At 36.3% G+C, this 27208-nt stretch overlaps 1 protein-coding gene across 1 annotated transcript in view; it reads left to right on the top strand.

The window, feature by feature from the left end:
* Positions 1 to 27208, top strand: part of gbe1b (glucan (1,4-alpha-), branching enzyme 1b) — a 157878-nt gene that overhangs the window by 124322 nt on the left and 6348 nt on the right. The window contains exons 14-15 of the mRNA XM_039670539.2: positions 4164 to 4294; positions 17682 to 17799. Coding sequence (XP_039526473.2) covers positions 4164 to 4294; positions 17682 to 17799 — 249 coding nt within the window. The remainder of the gene's footprint in view (positions 1 to 4163; positions 4295 to 17681; positions 17800 to 27208) is intronic.

Below are 27208 nucleotides of genomic sequence, written 5' to 3'. Positions count from 1 at the left end.
AACGTTACGTCACTGTGCACGTCGCTAGAAACGAGTACATTACTTTGTGATTATCTCTAACTCGTTTACCAAGAAGGCTTTAAAAACAATTGAAATATGTAAGTCTTTTAATCTTTTCGTTTTTGATATGTAATCTTTTCTGATAAGTTATGTACCCCTGTCTTGTGTCTTTCTTTCCATTTATTTGTTCTATATCGTGACTGTTTTCTTTGCTTATGTTTCAAATAAAAAAAAAACGCTTGCGCCAACTTCAAGCTTTACAACAAAGGCGGACTCCATCGTGTTTCTGCAAATGTTTCTCCTGGCTTTGCGATCCTTTATTATGGTCAGAAAAGATGTTTAAAACACATCTAAACCCGCCCCAGCCCCCGACGTAAGCATGACGTGGTAAAAGAACGGTTCTAGTCCAGCAAAGAGTTGGTGCCGCTTTGGAACCAGTTTTCCCGGCCGAGAACCGGTTCTTTGGCTGTCGAAAAACAAAGAACTGGTTCGCGCGCAGGCACCGGTTCCGAACCGGCTGTCAAAATGCTTTGATGAAAAAGGGGCTTATGACACACCCCTTATGGCATTGGTCCTGGCTTTTGTTCACACAGCGCGCATTCCGGGACAGATCCCCCCAATATTACTAGGTCCCCAATAGGGCTGGGTATTGAGACAAATTTCACAATTCGATTCGATTTCGATTCACAAGCTTGCAATTCGATTCGATTCGATTCAATATTGATTATTTTGGATATCAGTTACAATAAATGGCAATTTTTCTCAAGGGAATCAAATCTCTTAAATGCTGTAAACTACGCTCTATATATATAGTCTAGTTGTAGCCTACTAGGCTTCATTAGCCTAATATGAAGGTAATAATTAACTGTTTTGTAGCTATACAAACACTTAAATACACTTTTATTTATTTTAATAATAAGAAGATTATATGAAATATAAACATTTAAATGGTGGCTGTCATAAAAACTTGCCAGATTTATTCAAATATGCATTAAATATTGAAGAACTCTAACGAGTGTGGACTAACGAGTTTATGTGGAGTTTTCTGAGGTAAATATGACGATACATGACATTGATTACAAGCTGTTTAATTGACGTCTTTCCACGGTTGAAACACAGATTGAGCGATATACTCGATCTTTTAACACACTTTCAGATGCTCATTCACGTTTATTTGGCGCTGTGACTGGTATTATTAACCCGGAAGAGAGATCAGCGCGGCTGCTTCTCTGGAGCTGCGCCAGAGCGATCTCACGCCACAGCGCCAAAACGGCAAAAACGCTATTTATGTTTTTGAATTTCTAAAGAAAATGGACGTAATTTGAAAATTGAGACTTCGTTTCATATCAATAGTAACAAAGGACAAAGATTATTGCGATTTGTTGGATGCGCGCAGCCGCGATACAATGTCTCATTCATTCAAATGAAACAACAGGATGACTAATCGATTCTTGAGATTTAAGAATCGATATCGGTTTGTAAAAATGAGAATCGATTAATATCGAGAAATCGATATTTATTACCCAGCCCTAGTCCCCAACCCGGGATCGGTGCCAGTATCAATCCCGGGTCGTGTTTGCGTTCACACAGAAGGCGTTCTGGCAATTTCCCAGCAATTTTCCGGGATCAACGCGCTGCGTGAAAGGGGCTTTAGAAACTCATGAAGTGTTTCCAATTCTGTGTGCCACATGCGTCAAACTTCTGCCACGTACGTTCTGCGTATGTGACGTCTGAGGCTGAGACTCGGTGGAAGCAAGATTCTCTAGGAAACTCACAACCTGTGATTCGTACGCTTTTTATTGGACACTCATGTCCCTCCTTTGAGAACACCGTATTGGTAAGCATACTTTTAGCAATGAAATGAAACCAGGCATGACGGGAAACTCTATTAAAACACTAAAGCTGATTGTGTATGCACTGAGGGATATAGTTCCAGCACTCCATAATACACATTATCTCCTCTGCACCAGTTTGGCGCCAGTATATCATGTCAATGAAGGGCATTGCCTCACCTCCTCACTTATATGACTACTTCAAAAGATCTGCTTTTGTGCCAGCCACGTCGATGAAAATGCAACCCCTCAGATCGAGACTATTTACAGTAAATTTCTCCAAAATGCAAGACTCATGTTACTGTTTGCAAAGAATGAGGAGTGGCTACTGGAATTAAATGTATCCTTCCTTCAAACCTTTTAATTTTCCAAATGAATTATAGTGAATTTGCATCACGCTCCCTCCACTTTCTCCAGGTAAACAGCGCACACGTTCACAGCCGTCCACGTGATGTAAAAGAAAATGTCCTGAAGCTCACATGGCCATTGTAGAAGCTTTCGGCGGAGGACTGGGGTCATCAAAGGCACTGTTTGGTCTGCGGCTACACGGCAGTGTGCAATGACGCATTTCTCCCATAACCTTATAAATCATTAAAATTGCGTGTGACTTGTGGCACAGTAGACCTTCTGTTGGCTCGGACCAGACAGGATGGCCTTCATTAGCCTCCTGCATCAATGAGCCTTGGGTGGTAAAAAGTGATGTCAAGAGGTCCTGACCAAGCATCCTTAATCCAACTCAATGCAAATGAGTCCTGAGTAATTCTGACTATTCTTGTTCCCTGTTGAATACGAGCGTTTCTTATCTTATCTCTTCTTTTCGTATCTCTCTTTCGAATTCATATCCCAAATTGGCTGACGGTCTGGGCCACCAAAAATAGCGGGGCAGAGTGACATTGATAATCTCTGTTAATGGCACGTTACAGACTGGTGTTCCAGCAGCTGAATCATTCGCAGTCGTCTGCTGCTGACATTGAGCTGGAGTTTTGCCCCAAGAGTGCCATCTCTGGATTTCAGTTGAATAAAAAATATCTGCTCTTCAAAAGTTTGGAGTTTGAGTAGTTTGAGGGGGTCTGTGTTTTGCAGAAGAAAGATCTTTAGTGGAAGGAATGCTTTGAAAATGTTTTTCTATATGAGAAGAGAAATATTTTCCATGATTTATTTTATGTGAAATTATGTGGTTGCAAAAATAAGCGGATATGGGCCACCAAATCTCCAATATACGATACAATTAGAAATAAACACTACTTGGAAATAAAAACTCATAATGCAAAAATACATAAATGTGAATACATATGAATTTTACACAAAGAATGTGCTCTTAAATGTAAGAATGTAGTCATTCCCAATCTTTTTTCTTCTATTTATGTATGTATTTATTTGTTTGTCTGTTTATTATATACATACATAAATGATAAGTGACTGGTGAAGCATAATACATTTTATTTATTATTATTATTATTATTTCTTTTATTATTATTGTATCGTCTTTAATTGTTTTTATCTTGTATTTGATATGTCATCCTTTAGCAAAATGAAGCTTCTTGCATACTCAGAAATGTAAGCGCAATGAGAGACTTTCTGTAAGACTTTAATTTATAAATAATGATTTATTATTTATTCATAAATATATGTTTAAAATAATAAATAATTCATTCTTACACTTCCTTTACTTTTCCTTTGAAGAATCATTCCCAGTGTTGTACTTTCATAAATATTTATTTTGCTCAAATTAACAATATTATCTAATCAACAATTTTATTTATTTATTATAATAACTTAAGGGTTGTAATATATATATATATATATATATATATATATGTGTGTGTGTGTGTGTGTGTGTGTGTTATTTTATACATTACGTATATAATATATACATGTTTCTTCATAAACATAAATAAATGGAAAATACATGTAATTAAACATTTTATTTATTATCATTTTCGATTTTTACTGTCTCTGTAATAGTTGTTTTTATCTTTTATTTAATCTGTTCTTTTTATCCAAAAAAAAGGGTTATCTTTTCATCTTTACTTGCTTACTATCAAAGTTCAGTGTTCCTGTAAGACCCTCCTCAAAATCCCTCTTACTTAGGGATGATGATTAGCAATGAGTTCATACACAGGGCATGAAAAGGGGAAAATGGGATTTTCAATAATATCCGTACAGATAGGAACCGTAACTTTACTTCGAAAGTTTAAACATCCATAGGCTGAGATACAGAACATGTGTGATTAAAAGCACACAAATCTCATGCAATCTCACTGGGCTCAATCTTTGATCTCTCTCTCTCTCTCTCTCTCTCTCTCTCTCTCTCTCTCTCTCTCTCTCTAGGCTTACGTCAGCACCAAGCACGATGGAGACAAGGTGATAGTCTTTGAGAGGGGTAACGTCATCTTCATCTTCAACTTCCACCCAACCAACAGCTACAGCAACTATAGAGTGTCTGCGGGGCCTCCGGGGAAGTATCCTTCACTATTGCTCAAATGCTCATTCAGGATGCAGATGCTGGGAAGTCTGTTGTACAGAGTATTTCTGAACTATATCGAACTAGAAATATATATATATATATATATATATATATATATATATATATAAAAAAATAATAATAAAATTGACAAAACACATAACAAAATGCTAAAACTAAATTTGCAATGTAAACTACAAATCTAAAAAATAGTATTTTAATAATTGAAATACGAAAAAAAAATTGGAAAGTACTAAAATTACTAAATTTAAAACTGAAATTTAATAATAAATAAAGCTAAAAATAAAAAAATAAAGCTAGGCTAGGAATAATAAAAATTAATAAAATTCTTAAAACTGAAACATAAATATTTAAAAGAAAATCTCACATGATGTCAATTGCTAAAACTAAAATTACAGTGTACACTACAAATCTAAAAATAAAAAAATATTAATAAATACTATAGTATCATATAAACAATACTAAAACAACACTACGTATAAACAGTTGTTATTGTAAAATTACATACCATTTAATTACCTTAAAAAAAAAGTTAATGTAAAATTAAAAACAAATACAAATCTTAAAAAAAGAACTCAAATTAATAAAACTACAGCTAAATACAAATATAAAAAAACGAATAAAAATCACAACGCATATAAGAAAATTACTAAAACTTAACCTGAAATAACAGTGTAAACTGCAAATATATTCAAAATATTAATAAATGCTATAGTATAAATAAGACCAAAATAGCTAGAATAATTTGTTGGTAAGATTTCATAACAGCTTTGCTTCATTCATTGAAATAAAGCTGAAAAATAATGGAGAAAAAACACTCATTATAAAAAACTGTTTTAAATAACTGTTTAAATAACTGTTTAATATTAATATACTGATCTGTTATTGTTTGCTCATCCTCATTCATTTCTTTAGGGAAACTCAAAATCATTTTCAATATTGTACTGATCAAAAAGCACCATAAAAGTGGTCCGTATGACATAGCTTTTGACCCAAAGTCAATTGTAATACAGAAAAATATGTGCTCAAAAACTTTACCACCACATCTCACCCATTAAACTGAGTCATTAGGAGTCTAAAGCTGTGCATTATTCTTTCCATAACATGAATCTCGCTCACGGTCCACAACCAGAGCCATTTTCTGAAGCCATTTAGTTGTGACGTTCTTCTTTGCAGCAACTAGGAGTATTCTTAGTAGCACACAAAAGCTTTTGTGTGACAAAATGACCAAAATTTGAATCTGCAATGACACGAGGGTGAGTAAATGAGGACAGCGCGTTCATTGAATTGTATTGTGTACAGTGGGTTTATCTGCATCCGTGGCGGTGTGAAACTACAGAACCAGCTTTCAGATGCAAACAGCTGAGCAGCTGCAGAAATAGCTGTCATTATGAGCGCGAGAGGTAAACACGCAGGAGAATTTGCCACACGTCACAGTGTGTGTGTATCCGTACTCGAACGGTGAGAGTCGAAGCGGAGCGTCCAATTAGAGCAGAAGACAGATGAAAGTGCCACTCTGTTTCACAAGAGGTAAACAAGCCTGACCCAACAAGTCCAGAGTGCTTTTTCATTAAAGCATGTCACACACATACATCTGCGCTTATGCATCCATAAATCTCTAGGTTCTCTCTCAGTCGTCTGTTTGACTCTATCAGATGGGTCGGGCAAAGTCACTGTATGTTACGATGAGTTGGAGAATAAGGGTCTTGTATGTTTTGTAGGTTTAGGGGGGGATGTGTTCAAAATGATGCTTCTTGGACCCTTTTACACTTGGTAGTAATGTTACATTCAAGATAATTTACCCATAATTCCATATGACTGTCCTTGTGATTGTCTCGGATTTGTGTCTGTAGTTCATTTATTTCATTTTACTGTTTTGATTTGCACAACCAATACACCACTATATTGCTGATAGGGCCCTTAATAATAATAATAATAATAATAATTCTGTTTTGTTATTATGTTGTAATTATTATTATTATCATTTGGGGTGTTAGCTGCAATTTAGTATATTGTACCACTATTTTACACTATTTTTTAGTATATTGTACCACTATTTTACACTATTTTACAAAAATAAAATTATTATTTTTATTATTATTATTATTGGTTTATAATAATAATAATATAATATAATAAACAAATAATAATAGTAAACCAATAATAATAATCCTAAAATAATAATAAACCAGGGGTAGATCCATCAGGGTTGGATAGTGGTATGATATACTATATTGCAGCTCATACCCTAAATAATAATAATTCATATGTATTAATAATACTTTTAATAATTTACTGATTTTAATAATTTTGTTATTATTACAAATTAGCATGAAAACATAATCGGTCTTATTTGTTTGTTTGGTTATCCAAAAAAGTGTATTAAATAAATAAGTGATTAATAATATAATACTACATTCACAATCAGTAATACATTTATTATTATGATTAAGGTTTATTTTCTCTTTTTTAATTGATTTTGCAAAAAATAATTACCTGATTTGGCCCACAACTATGCCATTTTACAGCAAATACTCTTATTAATAATAATAATTCATGAAAACTGTTGCCATTCCCAATTTTTTTCATGTATTACTTGCATAAAACAAGTTTATTAAATAAACAAATAGATAATCAATAATTTAACTTAACATTATTTGTATTATTATTTTAGTTTTTTATATTCTGACTATGAATCTCTTACTCTAAAAATTTGACATTACATGCAAATCAGGCAAAATTAAATATTTATTTCATTGGACTATTCCAAAACTAAGATATGTGCCAGCAGTGCACCACTATATTGCAGATAATATCCTAAATAATCATCATAATAATAATAACTGGAATCATTACCAATATTAAATCGTTTATTTAAAGATGAATAATTCAATGATACATTATGTTTATGTTTTAACATTAGTTTCTTCTCTTTAAGGCTGAGTAGTTCGCATGGTGTTTTTTGTCATCTGGAACCGTTTATGATGCATTAGTGATGTGGCCAAATGCATCCCTGAAAAATTGGAGCACAAAATATTTTGGATCCCTTTTACACTTCAACACCAGGTGTTTAAATTGGAGGGTCTGTTTACACATTAAAAACACCTCGGCTTGAGCTCCCGCCACTTCTAATGACAGACACAAAACTCATATTTGTGTAAACAAGAATGAAACATGAATTTGTTTTCTAGAGAGAGAGACGAAGCACTTCAAAACCTTAAAAAGTCCACTCGTCCTTTCAGTAGGACGAGCAGCAGTTTTGTTCCTTTTCAAACTGGAAGACAAAGTTTCCCCTGAGTTAAGCACTCCACCACAAACACCAGCCATTAAAATTCTGTCGACATCAGCTTTTGACAAGTGCTCAAACCTTCGATGCATTTCTTTTCCCTCAATCTTTGGTTCTCTGCTGTCAATGGGTGCGTTCTTCGTGTGCTTTTATCCATTCAGGTGGATGGAGTATTGTAAATCCCAGGTGGGTGCACTTCCTGTCAGGCCTGATGTGTCTTTGATACGCTGCGTGCCAACAGGCGTCTGTGATTGTGTCAGGTCATCATTCTCCTATTATCTGTCAGGGGCATTTACCTGAACGCCTTTCTAAATAATTCAACCATATCAGCATTCCTCCTTGAATCTGTAACAGGCTTGTCCTAAGGCAAAACAGCAACACGCTTTACTACTGAAAGATGCTTGACTTTATTCCCCCCAAAAAACTGCTTAATGAATCTGAAAGGGGAAAAGTGCATATCGATAGGATCAGGCAGAACACCGGTGATCTCAGGGGAACGACTGTGCTATCGAAGATGAAAGAGTCGTAAGAAGGGTCGGTCTGTGGGTCATGTTATGGTTGAGGGTAAATGAGTTTCTTAAATGATGACTGCCTAAAATTCATTGCAGAAGCTTCACACACATCTGAAACTGAGTGATATATTAGAAGCATTCCTCACACACACACTGCAGTTCAAAAGTTTGGGATCGTTATGGATTTTTAAAGGTTTTAAAAAGAAGACTCTTATGCTCACCAAGGCTGAAAATTAAGTAAAAACAGTGATAATGTGATAATGTTTAATTTAAAAAAATTTGATGGCAAAGTGGAATTTTGCAATCCAGTCTTCAGTGCCACATGATTCTTCAGAAATCGTTGTAATTTGCTGCTCAAGAAACATTTCTTATTATTATGAATGTTGAAAACGGTTGTGCTTATGGCAAGCCATTTTAGCTTTTATTCATTTCCAGAATATGAATTCTTTATATCAACAATTACATTTTTAGATATCAACAATTTCATTGTTGATATCAATTCTTGATATCAACAATTACATTTTTGATATCAAGAATTCAATTGTTGATATTAAGAATTACATATTTGATATCAAAAATGTAATTCTTGTTATCAACAATTGAAGAGTTCAGATGCAAAAGCCTCTAAATGCCATTTGAAATTTTCTTCTTTAATGATGATTTTTTTCAAAGTTGTATATTTAAGTTCAGTAATTTCACTTAAATAACAATTAATAGTTAATTATTATTGCCATTTAAGTGAAATCACTGAACTTAAATATACAAGCTTGATAAAAATGATCATTCTAGAAGAAAATTTCAAATGGCACTTAGAGGCTTTTGCATCTGAACTCTTCAATTGTATTTTCACTAGTGAAATGTCACCATAGGCTGCCATTCAAAACTAATTGTTGATTTCTTACTAGTTGAAATTCCATTTCACATATCAAAAATACAATTATTACTAGTAAAAACCTTTATTTTGATATCAAGAATTCAATTGTTACTAGTTGAAATGTCTATTCTTGATATCCACAATTGAAATGCTACTAGTAACAATGTTCATTTTTGATATCAATAATTCAATTTTTACTAGTGACAATTTTAATTTCTGATATCATGAATGTGATTGTTATCTGAAATAATATTGATATCAGAAATACATTTTCAGATATCAAAAATTGTCATTTTTACTTGTAACAATTGAATTGTTGATATCAAGAATAGACATTTCAACTAGTGACAATTTAATTATTGACATCAGGAATCCACATTTTTACTAGTAACAATGCAATTATTGATATCAAGAATTGATTTTTTACTAGTGGAAATATAATTTTTGATATCAACAATTCATTTTGAATGGCAGCCTATGGTGAAATTTCACTAGTGAAAATACAATTACAGATATCAGCAATTAAATTGTGAAAAGCAGTGAAATTAGGCTACAATAAACCTACTGCATTAACTCGTTTATGAATTAGCAATTAATAAACTACTAATAAACAGCAAAATACTTCTTCACTGCTGATTTATGGTGGTTTAAAGGAGAATTACTCCGAGTCGCCCCCTGTCGTTTCACAGAATAGCACAACAGCGAGCGCGTCAAGTATAAACGCCTCGTCCGTTTGGAGAGGTGCGCACGCATTCAGCGGATCCTCGCGCCCGTGCGGACGCGTCGAGTATACACAAGGCTTAAAGGAGTAGTTCACTTTTAAAAAAACTTTTGCTGATAATTTACTCACCCCCATGTCATCCAAGATGTCCATGTCTTTCTTTCTTCAGTCGAAAAGAAATTAAGGTTTTTGATTAAAACATTCCAGGATTTTTCTCCATATAATGGACTTGAATGGGAACCAAACGGTTCAAGGTCCAAAAGACTGTTTCAGTGCAAACTGTTCAAAGGGCTTTAAACGATTCCAGACGATGAATAAGGCTCTTATCAAGCGAAACGATCGCTCATTTAAAAAAAAAAAAAATAACAAAGTTTAATTTTTATAAGCTCAAATGGTCACCTTGCTCTGTTCTGTGATGCACGTTCCTCGACTCTCGTTTATCAAAATGAATGAATCATTTTTCATGTCATTTGGTTCATTCAATGAACCAAATGAACGTGTTGACTCGGGAAAAGATTTGTTCATTTTGATGAATGCGCATCACAGAACAGAGCAAGGCGCCTATTTAAAATGAAAAAAGTGAAATTGCAGCTACCCGTTTAAAGCGTCACGGCTCGGTTCAAAGTCGGTTCACCCCCTATAAGATTGTGCTGAGATGATACAACATGTGTAAACTTCATTTAGAAATCTGGTCGCAGAATCCCTCCTAGTGCCAAGACCTGTTTTCCCCTCAGAGGACAAGCTGCCATTACACAAGAAACACGATATCACGACCCTCTTCGCAATCATGATCACGCACACATTTTCTTCAGGTCATCAGCTCTTCTGAGTCCGACCGTCCTTAGACCTGTCACCCTCTCGTCCTCTATTTTTCCTCCTGTGAGCAAATTGACTTTGATCTCGGGCTCTCCTCTTTGTTCAGCAAGGCTTGGTTGATTACAGTGCTTCACCGCCAGTGCTGCCTGGCCTCGGAGACAAGCATCTGTAAGCGCTAACAAAAACGTAATTGCTAAATGCCTCCAACTGCCAATTTCAGCAGGAGAGCCGGGGAACACGCGTGCCAGGGAACATTGAATTAGCCATTTTGGGTTTTGTGTATTAGTTTTTACACTCATCTACGCACATACATACAGTTTTAGTATTCTTCCGGCACGCTGTTTTCTGTGCTGCCTGTCACGTCTGCTTTGGTCCTGGGTGACATTCGTGCTTGTCTAATGGGAATGGGTGGTATTGATCAATGCATGAATGCTTAAGGTAGATTCCTCTTAGGATCCCTGTGCCTTATGTATGCTGTTTCTCTCTCCTTTTTTATGATCTCAGAGTGTGTTTCTGTGCGAATTCACAGGGGGCGAAACTGATATTATGCAACGCAGCACTTCTTGCTAACATCTCGCTTCTGGTGCTCTTCCTCTAGAGCCGCAACATCAAATGTTGGCATCGATAATAACGTTATTGGTTTCAAAAAGGCTCAAATACATTTCCAATGGTAGGCATCCAAATCCCTGCTGAAAATCCTGGTCTAAGCGAGTTGAAGATGATCTCCCTGCCTGGCCAGGCGGTCATGAAATATCGAAACCACTCAAAAACCAGCTAACCACTCCTAGTTTGACCAGGGGCCGGTTTCACAAAGCTATTTTAGACCGGTTTGTACTGTTAGACAAGTCTAAAATTTGCCCATAGATGAGTCTAAGGCTACGTTCACACTGCAGGGCTTAATGCTCAATTCCGATTTTTTGAAAAAATGCGATTTTTTTGCAAGGCCGTGGAAGACCTTTTGTGATCTCCTGTGTGAACGTGAAATGACCCAGAAGTGACCCGCATGCGCAGAAGAGTAATCAACGGTCCAAGACGTCACTTGTTGTTTGCAGAATAGTTCTTTTTTTTTCATATGTTGCGAGCTTTTGTTTTATTATTATTATTGCCACAGCCCATATACAAACGCAGACAACAATTATTTTATCGACGGGCAGTTTGCACATAAATGTAAGATTTTTCCGATCCTCACCGACCTCGTCATAAAACCCGTTTAATTGATAGTGCGTGTCCTCGGCGCTCCTTGCTTTGTCACCGGCGGCCGCGATGTTGCCAGATTGAGTGGTTATTCGCTACATTTTAAGGCATGTTCACATTTTAGCCAGGTTTTTCCTTGGAAGGCTCTATATCTGGCACCCTACTGTACAAAGTTATACTGACAGAGAGCGCACGTTCACATACACCAGAATGAACGTGTTCACAGTATTGTTCATCAGGCAGTAATACAGTATGTTTATTTCGGGCGAACGTGAATAACATGATACGCGAAAATATGAACGCGTTCAGGCACAACACTGGGGAAGAGACACGTCTGCAGCGGCCCACAGTGCAGAAACGCGTTGGAGTTAGCGTGTATTGGCTAGCTACAGGTGCGTGCAATGACGTGCGGGTCGGATATATGTGACCTGACCGTTCAGATTGAAGTCGCATTTCAAAAGATCGGATACATATCGGATTTAGACCACATACCCAAGTGGCCTGGGTCGCGTTTGAAAAGATCGGATCTGTGTCGTTCAGACTGTCATGAAAAAATCAGATACAGGTCGCATAGGGGCAAAAAAATCGGAATTAGGTCGTTTCAGCCTGCAGTGTGAACGTAGCCTAATGCAAGTTAGACTGTTTCACAAAAATAAAGACTGACTTAATTTAGACCAAAACAATTAGACACCTTATCCCCAGCCTAACTTGTTGTGTCTAAGACTTTGTTACCTTGGCAACCAGCAGGATCATTGCAAACAGCCGAAAGAAAAGGGAAAATGGCCCTTTCCAAATTAAATATTTCTTCTTGTAACTACATTCTCCGCTAAAATGTCCAACAAACACATATTTTCCACGGGGGTAAAGCGCCATGTTTTTTTTTTTTCTCTTATTAAGTGTCCCAGAATGCGTTGCAGTGTAGTCCTACTTAAGATAGTTAGAGTCTTAAGTGCTTTGTGCAACGGTCTGATTTAGACCGGCCCCAGGCTATGGTAGTCTAAGTGGTTTATTTCCCACAGGGAGATTGTCACTAAATGCCTTTGACACCATCAATCTGCTTGCTCTAATGATACATCATGAAATTGGCTGTTCTTCAAAAGGTCAGCAGCAAACGGAGTCGAAGTTCAAGTTCAGGCGTGACGTTACAGCGTTGCAGAACTTGGTGTTATGCTTCGTTTGATGAGTTCAATGCACGAGTCATGCAGAAGGACCTTTGTATGAAATTGGCCGGCTTGATAAAATGCTAATGATCTGTGCTGAGGAAGCGAAGACTGGCTTTAAAAATTAGTTTCGTGAAACTTTAAAGTTACACTTTTAATCAATAAGGCCATTAATCGCAGGTTACAAAGCTAATCTTAAGTTTTCTTGCTAACGCGCACAAAAAAAGTTGCTGTCTTAAGCCCAAGTGGATTGTACTTTAAATATTTAAGTCATTTCAACTTAAATTACTTGAACCTGACTTAAAAAAAAAATTAGCTGAATCTTGTAAAACTAATAAAACTTATTTTTGATGAGTTAAAGCAATGTAAAAACATATGTTGTCATAACTAATAATATTGATCGTATTCAGAAGTATTTGTTAGGGTCACCATTGAGGTTTATGCAAGTCCCATTTTCCTAATATTATATTATGTATTGTGGCAGTTGGAAAATTAAATGTAGTGTGTTTTAGTACAAGTAAATGTTCGATGAAAAACAGCTTTAGCTTCTACAAGCCTTTGCGCTCTTCTATCGTGACCCGCTTTTAATGGGACTCAAAGTGCAATACCAGGTGAGCTACTAGGCAATTTTACTCTGAAAAGCCACACATATGGAGCTGTTTGTGTGATGCACATGTCAAAATGTATTCGTTTACACACCATGCACTATGTTAAAAGCGTCTCGAGGTCATAACATGGTATTGTGCACTGCAAAGAACCACAAATTGCCTGTGTAATCATAATATGTATGAAAAGGAATACAGTTCGTATTTTACTGCCACTAGTGTTCATTTTAACTGGAAACAGCAGTGAATTGTTTGTATAGGTACATTTTTTGGAGTTTTGCAGAGCTCACCTATGGCTAAGCCACGCCCTCAAACACGATGAGCCAATCACAGTGTGCAGCTAACGCAATACACATTCTCTGCTTCCACGTCCATTGAAATGCAGTGCGGTTAGTCAGTTTTCATTCATTTTTTCTTGTCATTTTAAGTTTAAAATGGTCAAACGGTGTGCTAAGTGTACAGATAAGTGTCTGCTCTGGATTAAGTTTAAGATTAATGCGATTAAGTTATGCGGTAGGCCACAACACCAACTAAACGTGGATAAATTAAACAAGGATGTCTACATCTGTTCTAAGTCAAGTCAACAACGTATTTGAACGTTATCTTTAAAATCTCTAACGTAATGTTAGCCTAGCATTAGAAAACGTTAACGTTAGCTTCTAGCTGGGTTGTACGTCATGTCACTTAGCTTCATTAACGTATCTGTAAATAACCGAGATAACAAATGTTAACAATGTTGTGCTGAATGATTCAAAAGGTGGTGGCAACGATATGCGGTTTATCACGTTTACACTGTGACCTGTACATGTTTCGACCTGTATCGACCTTTTCAACAATAAAATTATTAATATAACCCTCCAATGCATAGTTTAAGGCCCTTTAGGTGACTTCGAGATGATATATAATCTTTCTGTCTCCAAAATTCACCAATGGCCTCCTGTGAAATGTCTCCTACTGTGACGGCTGCCATAGCGCCTGTCCCCGAATGTTGACTGTTTGTCCGAGTGAGTGGAGGGGGCGTGGCTTAGCCATAGGTCAATTGTTGTTTGAGGCCCGTTTTCCCAAAAGGGTTCTGTAACTTATATAACCAGTGTTTATTTTTAGTTAGCATTTAGCTTAGTTAGTACCATGGGGTAGTGATGCAATATGGCATGAAAATGAGCTAAATAATCTGTGATTAATACATAAATGTAAGGTGTTTCCTGCACTTTAAAAGAACTTTTAAGAGTACTTTTTGTTTAAAAACTGACATACGTATAAGCAACTTGTATGAATCCCCCAATAATTCTCTCTCAGAAAAAAACAAGGCATCAGATCATTTTGTTTTTTCTCACTCTCTTCCCGATAACATCTCTCGAAATATCCATAACAAAGGAAGTTTTTTCTTTTGGTGAGAAGATTCAATGCAAATAGGAGTATGGGGGAGTAGGGTCGGGGGGGGCATCTGTCGTCATCCTCAGCAGGAACAATACGCCAAGCAACACTTCTTTTTAATCATCACTATCAAAGCTGGCAAGCTGGCAGTAAAAGCCAAGTGCGCTCCAGCTCCAGGGCAGAGTAAGAGAGCGTTTGAGGATAACATGAAGACCCACCGCTAGCCCATGGGGATAGGAGGTGATTATTCAAGCAGCCAATTAGACGCCTGTCTGCATGTTTGTTACATCTCACAACTGTTTAAACCCCTGAGAGGTAAACAGAGAGAGAGAGAGAGAGAGAGAGAGCAAGAGTGGGGAGACTGGGGACTCCAGCCTCTCCGTCTATTTCCTTCCTTGTGCCACAGGAATACAGTTGTTTACTTACATGTTGAAGGTGAAGCTGTATATTTACATGGCAAAATGAGATGGGGTTTTGTGCTTGACACATGACTAAACTTAACGCATTGTGTTTTGCTTCCTGTAGATTTGTTGACACATGGTAACACATAATATGGTGGTCTTGCATAAGGACCCTGTTTTGTGGAACATCAAGTGACGACTCAACATGGTACCAAAAGTAAACAGAAATTTCCTAAAAAAAAATGTATGTCGATAACAAAAAAAAGTATTATTATTATTGTTATTACACTTTAAAAAGTGGTTAGTTGACCATAACTCCGAAATGTGAGGAAACCCGTTGCCTTAAAATTAAGTAAATAAATGTCATGCGTAATTGAAAATAGTAGCCCTCTACCGTATTCACTTTATAGCCCTTAATCCTGTAATTGTGGGCACAGAGGACTCAGGTGTGATCCTAATTTTTATTTATTATAAATGTTATATCACTGTCTTCCATAAAGTTTTGTCTATCCATTTATGGTGTTTTTTTTTTATTTTGGGGGTATTTTTGAATTTATTTACTTCAAAAAAGTACCATATTTTCTGTGTAAATTATGCTTATTTTTATGGGGGTTTTTTTTGACATTTTTTTTTTTAACTACATTAAAATATCATTCCAATAAGTTCTTAGAGCTAAAAACCTAAAGATAAAGTGACTTTGCTGTCGCCTGGTGTCTTATTTTGGCTTATTTTAGAATGCTCTAAATTACAGTTTTTCCCATTCATTTCTATGGGTGCCCATTTTTGACCCAAATACAAGATTAAGGAGGGTTTTTTCACCCACTTAACATTGTAGAATTGAGTCAAAAAAAAATTGTGTGTGTTCACGAGGCACACTTAGGAAAAGTAGCCAAGTCTTGTACCGCTCAGATCAAGGGAAGTATTTTTTTAAAAATAAATCAAAACTATTTTACCCACATTTGTCCAGAATATGGTTTAAGGGTTAAGTACTTGACAATTCCACATGACTTTTTTCAGTTGCGCATGATGTTTATTTACTTAATTATTTTAGGTCAACTGATCATTTACAATGCATGTTGTTGTTTGGTCAGTATTTGATTTTTAAGAAATTTCTGTTTACTTTTGGTTAGTTAGTGTTGTAGTTTAAAAAAAGGGTCTTTATAAATACACAAATATACATTTACACTCATTAAATCAAGACCTTTTAAATGACTCCAAGTGGACAGTTACATAATAATAGTATTACATTTTATATAATATATTGCCTGTTGCACAATAATGTGAGTGTTTTACTCCCTTTTTAAAAACTTAGCCTATTTACTTATCTCTCTATTCTTTATTATACAGAACGGTTTATTTAATTGTGGATATTTATATGAATAATATATTTGTTTATTCCTGCTTGAGAGTCACTGCCATGATGTCTTTTTTTACTATTTATTTGAATAAATGTCCCTAATGTTATTGTGCATGACTCATCAGTGCACGTTATACGTGGGCAAAGAGGTTTTTGAAATCTTTTTTTCAAAATGCAATAACTTTCTCTGCCTTTGAGTTTTGTGATGTTCTTTTGTACTCGTTGGTAAGGCAAAGATCTATTAACCAGTTTTTAACCGTACATTATTTTCCCCTTGATATTGTTTCATTTAAAAAACGATTTTTCTTGCTTCATGTTGTCTTTAAACAATTGTTCAATACAAGTCCAGCATCTGTGGCATGCTGTCAGTTTCAACAGGTAATCATTTCAACACATTACCCACTTAATGTCTAATGTCTATCCCGCACTGCAGATGTTCGGCAAGTTTTAGCACCTGCACTCGCTTAAATTTTCAAGATGCATGTCCGCTTTTTAGGGATCACTCAAAACTTAAAACGCATAAGCATGAAATAGATTTCCAGTTTTCCACAAAATGTGTCTTCATTATTCTTTTATGCTCTCTGTCAAAGAATATTTCTTATTCCGGTCATGAGTCTAGGCAATTACTTTTTTTTAATATTTAATTTAGTCAGTGTAGCACAGAGTGAAATCGTGTGTGTGCACGATTGGTGTTGTTTGAAACATTTTTTTATGGAATACATTATTAATATTTTGAAATGGATAAATAATTCTGCCTGGAATTGTTGATGTGGTGGCTCATCGGTTTTATACGGGACAAATGTGTGCCGTTGTCTCGGAGGAGCTCAAAGCAATCAGTGCTTTCGACTTGCAGTGCTGCTCTGCATTCTGCAACCTGTTCACATCCAGAACACTTCAGAGTGGACACCGTACAGATGGTGGCTTGCTTTGAATAAATGATAAAAGAAAGTTCATTTGTCCCTGTAAGACCATCAGGTGTAAGCATTTTGATAACTAGGGCACATTTTACTGTAATTTTATGTCTCCAGTATCCAGTATTGGTTCCTTAACACGCTCTGCTCCAGATACAAGATCAAATTGGACTCGGATGAAACCCAGTATGGAGGCCATGGAAGACTGGATCACAACACCGATTTCTTCACTGAGCCATTGGAATTCAACAATCGGCCCAACTCTATGATGGTATGCTATGCACACAATACTATTTGTTAGCATAAACTATACACATAATACACCACTCCTAGCCCATTCAGAATTTGTTCTTCTTTGCTGATTGTGGAGAAAAATGTGTGTATCCTCAATACCACAGAAAAAAAGTGACATTAGATATGAAGAAATCAAATTAAACCAATTGTAGCCTTTAAGCACATCTCATTAAGTAAACATTGCCCAAGTAATTAAAAACAAGTAAACAAATCCCCATTTGATTACTCGAGTAAACGTTCAGTGATCAAATAAAGATTAAATCAACACATTACAAACACTAGATCAAATTAAAAGCTTCAAATGAAACAAACAGCAGTGTTCATGTATCTAACAGTAGTACATTATCAGTTCATGCAAAGATTCACGAAATTACATGTAAATCAACCCTACTTTAATTTGTGTGGTCTTCAATACATGATTATTAGATATAATGAATACTGATCTGATGATGTTGGAGTTTGACTGAGAGTCAGGTCTTATAAATTCAGCCATGCGGTTTTGTTTTTTCTTCTTAATACTGTTGTTTGAATCAAATGAACGACACAATGGACATTTATACCAGTGGGTCTCAACCGGGGAGTCTCACAAACATTGTAATGGGCTTCAAAATGACTTAAATGATTTAAAATTAGCCAAAGTAGAGCCCGACCGATAAAGGATTTTGAAGGCCGATACCGATACAAATATTTTTTGGTTTTAAAATCCGATATATCGGCCGATATATATATATTTTTTCGCAGAAACGCGCAACAAAACATTAACAGATTTCCCTAACAGTTATTTGTAGTTATTTATGAGTTTTAACTAAAATAACTCTTTCGTCACAACAGAACAGAGGAACATCAAAATATATTAAAGTTCTGATAAATAAAATAATAATTAGTCCCTACATTGCCTTATAAACTAAAGCTACCTTGTAATTACAATGTCAGGTTAGCTAGTCTATGATGAGCCATAATTTAGCAATAGATAACGTCACACTGCAAATTGTAAAACATACATTTTCAATTTAACAGGCCAAGGAGAGATGATTGAAGAAGCGTGTTTTGTCCGTTTTTATTTTATTTTTGAAATATTAATTTATCGGCCATTATAACTGCCGATATCGATAGTTTGGAAAATGTCTAATATCGGCCGATAATATCGGCCGGCCGATATATCGGTCTGGCTCTAAGCTAAAGCAACTATGAATCAGAATGTTTATGATCTTTAATTCTCTGAACTCGCAACATTTGTCTGGATATATGATATTTTAGAAGTATGAACTCTAGACCTGGAAAGGTTATGTAAATGAAGTAAACAACTCTGGGTATTTTAATAATGAATACCGGTAATCTTTGTTTTTTCTTTTTAACTTATGCCAAGCATTTTATGGGGTTGTGGGTACCAAATTGTGGGTACCAACTGAAAAATTCATGGGGCCTTTGAATCTTTGGAATCAAAAAGGTGATATATTACAATGTCAAATGCACAGGACCAATTTCATTCAAGACATACTATGTTTACACAAAATATCCCAGAAAGACGAGCATTTTCATGAAGTGCATTTGACCATTTATCCTAGTAACCATACTGACATGTGGTAAGACACATGAGACATCCAAAAAAAAAATCAAAAAGGACATCTTTTTCCATATATCATAGCTTTGAGATTTTTTCTGGTTTTATTTTCCCGCATTAGCATGCAAAACTCCTCCTGAAAAGTGTTTGAAGACTGAAAGAGCATTTATTGAAGCTCAAGACAAGAGTTTGTGATTGAACTAGGGCAATGAACAACATTTTCAAGCATCCATTACTTGGGTAATGCATGTACTACATATCTTAAACCATGCAGTCACTATATAATCTTCCTGTTATTGATGCTCCTTTTATGTATTAGGCTTTTATCAGAGCAGTATTAAATGTAAGTCAAGTGCAACACTATCTGTAGTAGTCATAGTTCAGTTGATCTAGCGAGTCTCCATCAGATAAGTTCTTCTATCTCTTGGGTTTCAGCAGTCATATTGTGAACTCTCTTACCAGAGGCCTTATTGAAATTAAATGCATGGCGTGAAATTTAAAACCCGTGTTTCCGGCTGTAGCTCGTGATGCAAGTGTTCATTCCTCCCTCGCTTCTCCTCTTTTCTTTGTCGCCTCCCTCGTCGTCTCCTCACCTAAGGGCCTGCTGACGATTTAATAAAAATTCAAAAGCAAACTTTCCGTTTTGCTGACTTGTCCTATTGTCAACATAGTTTTGTTATTGTTAAGCAGAGCGTGTAGAACAATCTTGAGCTTGTAGGTGAAAAGTGTCAAATTAAAGATGTACATAACTGATGTTTGTTGTCTTAGTTGTGTAACAGCTTGGGACCAAGCAATGATTTCATTAATCTGATATATTCACCCTCATCTCGTTGACTTATTTTTTTCTTTGCAGAACAAAGGGTGATATTTTTAAGAAGGTCAATGAATTGAAAGATTACATTAGACAGCAAAAATGTATAGGTGCTTAACCCTTGTGCATCCTTGTGGACATTTTTGTCCTTTTCAGTTTTGTTTTTTTGATCACTTTGTCTGTGTTAAAGCTAACTGCAAAAAAACTTGGCACAGGTGTGTATTTTTATTGGAATTTTACTATTTCACCGTCATTTTCTTAAAAAAAATATTTTTTGCATTAGGTACAAAAAATACTCCCTCTCAGCACCTTTTGGACAAAAATGTCCCCATTGAAACCCATTAAAACTGCCATTTTTAATCCCTGGTTCAGTTAACTATAAAATTATGCAATCTTTGTTAAGAGGCTTTCATTCTGATGGCAAGGCTTCAAAATTTTATTTTTTACTATTTTTTATCAGATGGTGTCGTTTTTTTTAAGTTTGGCCTATAAAACAAATGTCGCTTTATTCCTGTTTTCTGGTTCGGCATACTATAGAGCCAACTGGATAAATTATGCAACGATATTTGTGTCGGTGTGTTGGTATGGATGTCAGAGTGTGGTTAGTATGTGTGTTATAAAAAAATATGTGTGTGTGTGTGTGCGCGCATGTGTGTGTTTGTCAGACTGAGAGAGAAAAACTGCAAATTCAGATCCAATCACTGTGAGCACCAGTGGGGTTTTGCTGGGACCCAATGGGGAAAATATGTTACTACGCCCAAACAAACTGTTACCGAAAGCTCATTTTTTGAGATATCATCCTCAAATTTGGAACACAACCTATTTAGATTTATGGCTTTGATTTTATTGTAGTTTTGAGTTCAACCTGATTTAAAAAATATATATTTTATATAAAATATTATTTTATAAATAATTTTCATAAACTTATACCTATATAACTTTTTTTTGGATTTACTTATTATTATTTTTTTACTTCAGAAATAATCTGCAAAGGGTCTTCTTTAAAATGATACCAAACTTAAGTCTGTGCTCCAAAGCGTCAAATTGTTATGACAGTTTTTTGACATGGACATTTTTGTCCTCTTTTTACCTATGTATAACTTTTTTTAATTGATGCACAAGGGTTAATCACAATTTTGAGTAATTGACTTACGTTACATGGGCTACATTGCAGGTGTGTGAGTCTTGAAATAAACAAAATAACAATAACAATATTTACGAGATGTTTAGTTCAGTGTCACTCATTCAGTGAAAGTGTGTTCGTTCAGTTGGTCCAGCCAGTGAAATGCTCCTGAACAAAGCCACGTGTGAGTATCAAATTACTCATGCTAGCAGTCGTCATGTGCTATCTGATATAGTGCTAGGTGATCCGATACTGTAATAGGCATTTATTAAATCTGCATTATTTATCAACTGTATCATTTTCATACTAGTAAATGTGCTGAATCTACTCTGGGAATATTTCAGGGGTTGAAAAGGCCTTGAGGTCTTTGCTACAGTACATCTCAAAACAATAGTTAAACACTAAACACTTGATTCTCTGCAGAAAATAAGTAGCCAAACTCTAAGCTAAATACATGATTGAAAAAAAAAAAGATTTCTACACACTGATATGCAGTGTCAAGGATCAGAGCTGGATATTTATTTATTAGCGCTGCTTATTTTCTGCAGAAAATCAAGTTTTTAGTGTTTAACTATTGTTTTGAGATGTACTGTAGCTTCCTCATTGCATATGAATATGGATGTTCTGTATGTTGCGGTTCTGAAGTTGAATAGATATGACCTGAACCCTGTGAAATTGATAGTGATGCATTAGTCTGAATTTATATTGATCCATTTAATGCACACCCCGAACTCTGCACCAAAGAATCAGCAGTTTATGCTCCCATTTGATCTGTTGCGGCCATGGATACAGCAAGAATAGACTAATTTTATGATATAAAGCATTTATATTGGGATTTATAGTTCTTTTATGTTTTCAAAGTAGTTTTTTTAAATCCATCCTCTTTACAAACACCGCTGCTAAAGCTGTCCATGCAGCGTTTGTGACAAATTCATGATCATATTTTTAAAAACCATTCAGCTCCATTCGGTTGCATGCCAGAGCTATTTGTGAACCCAACACGCTTTAGTCCACATTCACACAGCAACAGAATACGGTTGTCAGTCCTGTATTTACACACAGACACTGTTGCATCATGCCTGGTTTCGGTAACTTAAAGCGACGGAGATTTGAGCTGTGTGTGTTTTCGATCCAGTCACTTCAGTTGTGTGTTCTACGCACGACTCGAATGCTCCACTCTCCATCCATATATAAACACTTCTGTTGGTTAATGAAGACTTGGACTGATAAATATTGCAGCTTCAATTGGACTTGTCATGTCAAAAGTGATAAGACTTAAGTTTTATGGACGTCGCCATGTTTGATATCACTTTAGTCATTCTGGGTAAGAGAATAAGGGCTTGATTCCTGTTGCACATTCATACAGACAGTAATATAGAAGTTGCTGTGTGAATGGGACGTTTTGAGACACACACATTGTAAATGCGATCGCCAATCTCAAACGCTGACAGTGTGAACGTCGCACTCTAAAAATGGTCAATATTGTAAAAATAAAGGTTTTACATGCAGCGGTGCCATTTTTGGCTCCCCAAAGAATCTCTGTAACCACTTCCTAATAAAACCTTTTTTCTTAGTGCGAAAAACATTTTAAAAATCTAATGATCCTATTTTCACTTTGAAGAACCTTTTGTGAAATGGTTCTTCTTGGAACCATAGGTGCCAATGAAAAGACTGATCGCATGAAATGGCGTGTGCATGACGCGCACAATCGCTTTTCATCGTGTTTATGAACACCGTTGGCTTAACATTACATTACTGTGTATATAAATATATGACCTACCCCAACCCCGTCCCTAAACCTACCCGTCACTGGGGTTAAAGGAGTAGTTCACTTTTAAAAAAAACTTGCTGATAATTTACTCACCCCCATGTCATCCAAGATATCCATGTCTTTCTTTCTTCAGTCGAAAAGAAATGAAGGTTTTTGATGAAAACTTTCCAGGATTTTTCTCCATATAATGGACTTCAATGGGAACCAAACGGTTCAAGGTCCAAATGAGAGTTTCAGTGCTGCTTCAGAGGGCTTTAAATGAAACCAGACAATGAATAAGTGTCTTATCTAGAAAAACGATCGGTCATTTCAAAAATAAATAAAAAAGTTTAAGCTTCATAAGCACAAATGCTCGCCTTGCTCTGTTCTGTGATGCGTGTTCGTGACTCTCCTGTTCGAACTCGTTCATCAAAATGAACAAATCTTTTTTTTAATCATGACTCGAAGGGTCCTAGATAAGACCCTTATTCATCGTCTGGTGTCGTTTAAAGGTGGAATACCTAAGATTTTTGCATTAAAATATCCCAAAATCACAAGGCCAGTGTTATATATTTAGTTAAGATGATAACTTACAATATTCCAAATGTTTCAAACAATGTTTAAATCGCGAGAAAATTTAGATTTTAACCAAGGAAACGGGGCGTGTGAGCAGGGGTGAGCTGGGAGTCGCCAGTCAATCGCGTCATACCTCGGTTTCCGCTCGTACTACGTGTAGTCCTAAACAAATGCGGAAGTTGTAGTTGTGCGTTAGCATCTATCAAGCAACAAACGTCAGCTTGTTTCATTAAACGCAACATTTATAGAAATCGAACTTTACCTCATCCATGACAACTAATTTTCGATTCCCGTCTGACTGATTTATCCACGGTGGAGTTGAAAACAACAGTTCCCATCATTCCGCGTTCCTCCGCGCCATCATCAAGCAAAGCCGTTGTTGTTGTTGTTTTGAATGTAGCGCCCTCTAGCGGCATCTAAATCTTAGGTATTCCACCTTTAAAGCCCTCTGAAACTCTCATTTGGTTCCCAATGAAGTGCATTATATGGAGAAAATGCTGGAATGTTTTCATCAAAAAACTTAATTTCTTTTCGACTGAAGAAAGAAAGACGTGGACATCTTGGATGACATGGGGGTGAGTAAATTATCAGCAAAAGTTTTTTTTTAAAGTGAACTCCTCTAAGACCATTTATGAAAAATATCGCTCGGACATTTAACGGCGTAGACACACGCATACACGCGGATAGCTCAAAATGCGTATAGATAACACGCCATTTGACTTGAAAGTGGCGTTTATGTTTACACAAATGTCATGATGATTTCATGTTGCAATGAAGAACCTGTATTTTTAAGATTGAAGCCTTATAAGCGCGACTGACGAGAGTGCATAGTTTGCAGCTTGTTTTAAACTGCATTGAGTTCTGCCCAAGACTTTCTGCTCCCTGTGCAAAACCTCCTCTTTTATCTCCTCTGGAAGCCCCAGCTGCATTAAGACACCCTTCATCAATTAAACCCCTAAAATCACACAATCTCTTTTTTCTTTCTTTGCCGCACGTTATTAATTCAGAAACCCCCATATCGCTTCCCACCCACTTTCTGCCAAACACAAAGTTTATTTTAACAAGTGTGTGACCAGTAGCATTCCCAGCAGGGAATAAAGCGAGACAACAGAGCGGTATTCTTTGGGAGATTTCGCTCTGATATTTGTCTTTTCTGCAGCTCGGAGCTGACACACCTGCATAAGATAGAAATTAATCATCGTGACTGTTGGCAGGTGCCACAGTATGGACCCTTTCTGCTCAATTTTTCTCCATGATTTATTTAAGGGCCGCAACTTCAAAGTCGATGCCGGCGTGCGTAAACTTTGCCTCCCTCTTTGCTGTTTCTTCCCTTTAATGGGTCCATCAGCTCACCACCTCCGTTTCCATGAGTGACAATAAACTCATTTGCTGTCTGAAGGCGTTGCAGAGGCTGACACGTCGTGCTCTTAAAGCGACGCATTCGGCAGAATCAGGTGTGGGGCAGGCTGACTGCAGAGGCGCCGAGCAGCAAATGAGTGGAAAATTCTACCCTTTCACTTTGCAATGATGAACAAATATGAATTCCTTGCCCCAGGCGTCCATTTGGTGCGAGCGTCGTCTGCGCTTTTAATGTTTCCTAAAGTTTTGCATATGTAATGGATTGTTTGAATTCCAATGATATTCATGAGACGCTAATTACGGAACGGCGGTGAATCACCCCTTTTGAGGTTTTCCAGAGCTAACAAGACTGCTTCGCTCGATCCTCCATCAGAAACTTGAAATTCACTAAATTGGTATATGAATAATGTCCGGCAGTGAACTTTCTAGTTGTTCATAATTTGCAGTTTTGGATTATTTATTATCTTTAGAATAAACCATAAAAAAGTTTTCAGCTCTTAGAGTTTGTCTTTGAAGAAAATTCCCAAGATCTCCTCATGAAAATAATTGAAAAATGATATTTAATTAGTATATTTTACATGTACTTAAAGGGATAGTGAACCTAAACAATGAAAATTCTCATCATTTATTTTCCCTCATGCCATCCCAGATGTACAGTAGATAACTTTCTTCAGACATTGAAACGTTTTAGGAAAATAATCCATAAATGAAAATGAATGGCTGCTGCTTGGTTGACGCTTAAAACAACCACACAGCGATCGTGACTGTAGTCCATACGAGTGTCTTCTGAAGTGAAATGATAGTTGTTTGTAAGTTTTTTAACTATAGTCTATAGTAAACTATAGTTTAACTCTTAACTATAGTCGTGCTTCTTTGGAAGCTGAGCCGAACTCAAAGTTACATAAAAAATGCTGTGCACACCTTCATGCGTAATGGGGGCTATGAAAACTGAAAACTGAAAATATCGTTTCACTTCAGAAGATTTTTACTTCAATTCATCCACGGGGTCACCGTCACAATCGCTGGGTGGCTTTTCATGCGTCAGCCAAGCGGCAGCCATTCAATGGCATTATATGGACTCACAGAGATGGATTATTTTCTCAAAAATCTTTGTTTGTGTTTATCTAAATAGGAGGAAATATAATGAGGCTTTGTAAATGGTGAGAATTTCCAAATATTTGAGTACAGCAGTTATCGAAGCCTCCATATATCCGGTATTTTCTGCTATTCATGCTTTGCTGAGCAATAATTACACTGTAAAAATGAATAAAATAAAATTGTGCTTTATATAATTAATAAATATTATTTATTAAATTGAACAAATTAGAATTGAGTAATAGTTACTCAAATTAATATTCTAATTAATTCTAATTTGTACAATTTAATTAATAATATTGCTTGTAATATGTTGCCACAATTTTATTGATTAGATAAAGCATATTATTTTTTTCAGTGTAGGAGTTCAGCATTACCTACATATCAATCAATCTCATACTAAATTCTTTTCACTGTTGATTTTTTTTTTTTAAATGCACTGTTCACTACAAACATTCCTTTTGTTTGTTGTCTTTGTCTCAAATTGATGGATTTAATTGCATACGACTGGATGTGTCGTGTTTCATGGAAGCGTTTTATTTTTTTTTGCCCTCAACATCAGTGTCCACGCACCACAAATCAGTATCCAGCCGAAGCTTCTTGCTCTGCTTCAGTCAAGAAGCACTTGAAAAGGGCTGAGATAAGAGACAGGTGTGTGCGAGTTTAGTCGGTAAGTGTGTTCTCCAGAGACTCGCAGAACATGGGTTTGAGGGGGAGAAAGAGGCAGCGGATTGTTTTTGGAGTGTTCTTGTTTTAAGGTTACACGATGTGCCCGTCTTCAGAAGGTCATCATAAGACTCTGACATCTCCCAGAGGCACGTGAAACCAGGCTTGTTTTGCGCATGATGTGCACTGATCCGGCTCGCCTGAACATCAACCCGGTGAAGCCGTGCCCTCAAAGGCTCTTCTGAGTTTTCCTTGAAACTCTGGACCTCGCAAACCTGCTCCGGGGAAGCAGTCGAAGTTCACGATTCGAGGTTCTGTACAAGGCAGAGTTCCTGTACCTTTGGTTTACTTTTCAAATGCTCTCTCATGCTGATCACAAAGAGAATATTTACTGTCCTTCAAGCAGAAAGCGCTTGAGCTGCCATTGAATATTTACATAAGCACA

This window comes from Pimephales promelas, chromosome 16, assembly GCF_988280905.1.
Source record: "Pimephales promelas chromosome 16, fPimPro1.hap1.1, whole genome shotgun sequence".
In the NCBI taxonomy this organism is placed as follows: Eukaryota; Metazoa; Chordata; class Actinopteri; order Cypriniformes; family Leuciscidae; genus Pimephales; species Pimephales promelas.
Note: the sequence above shows the minus strand (reverse complement) of the source record. Positions and strands in the feature narration are given on the sequence as shown.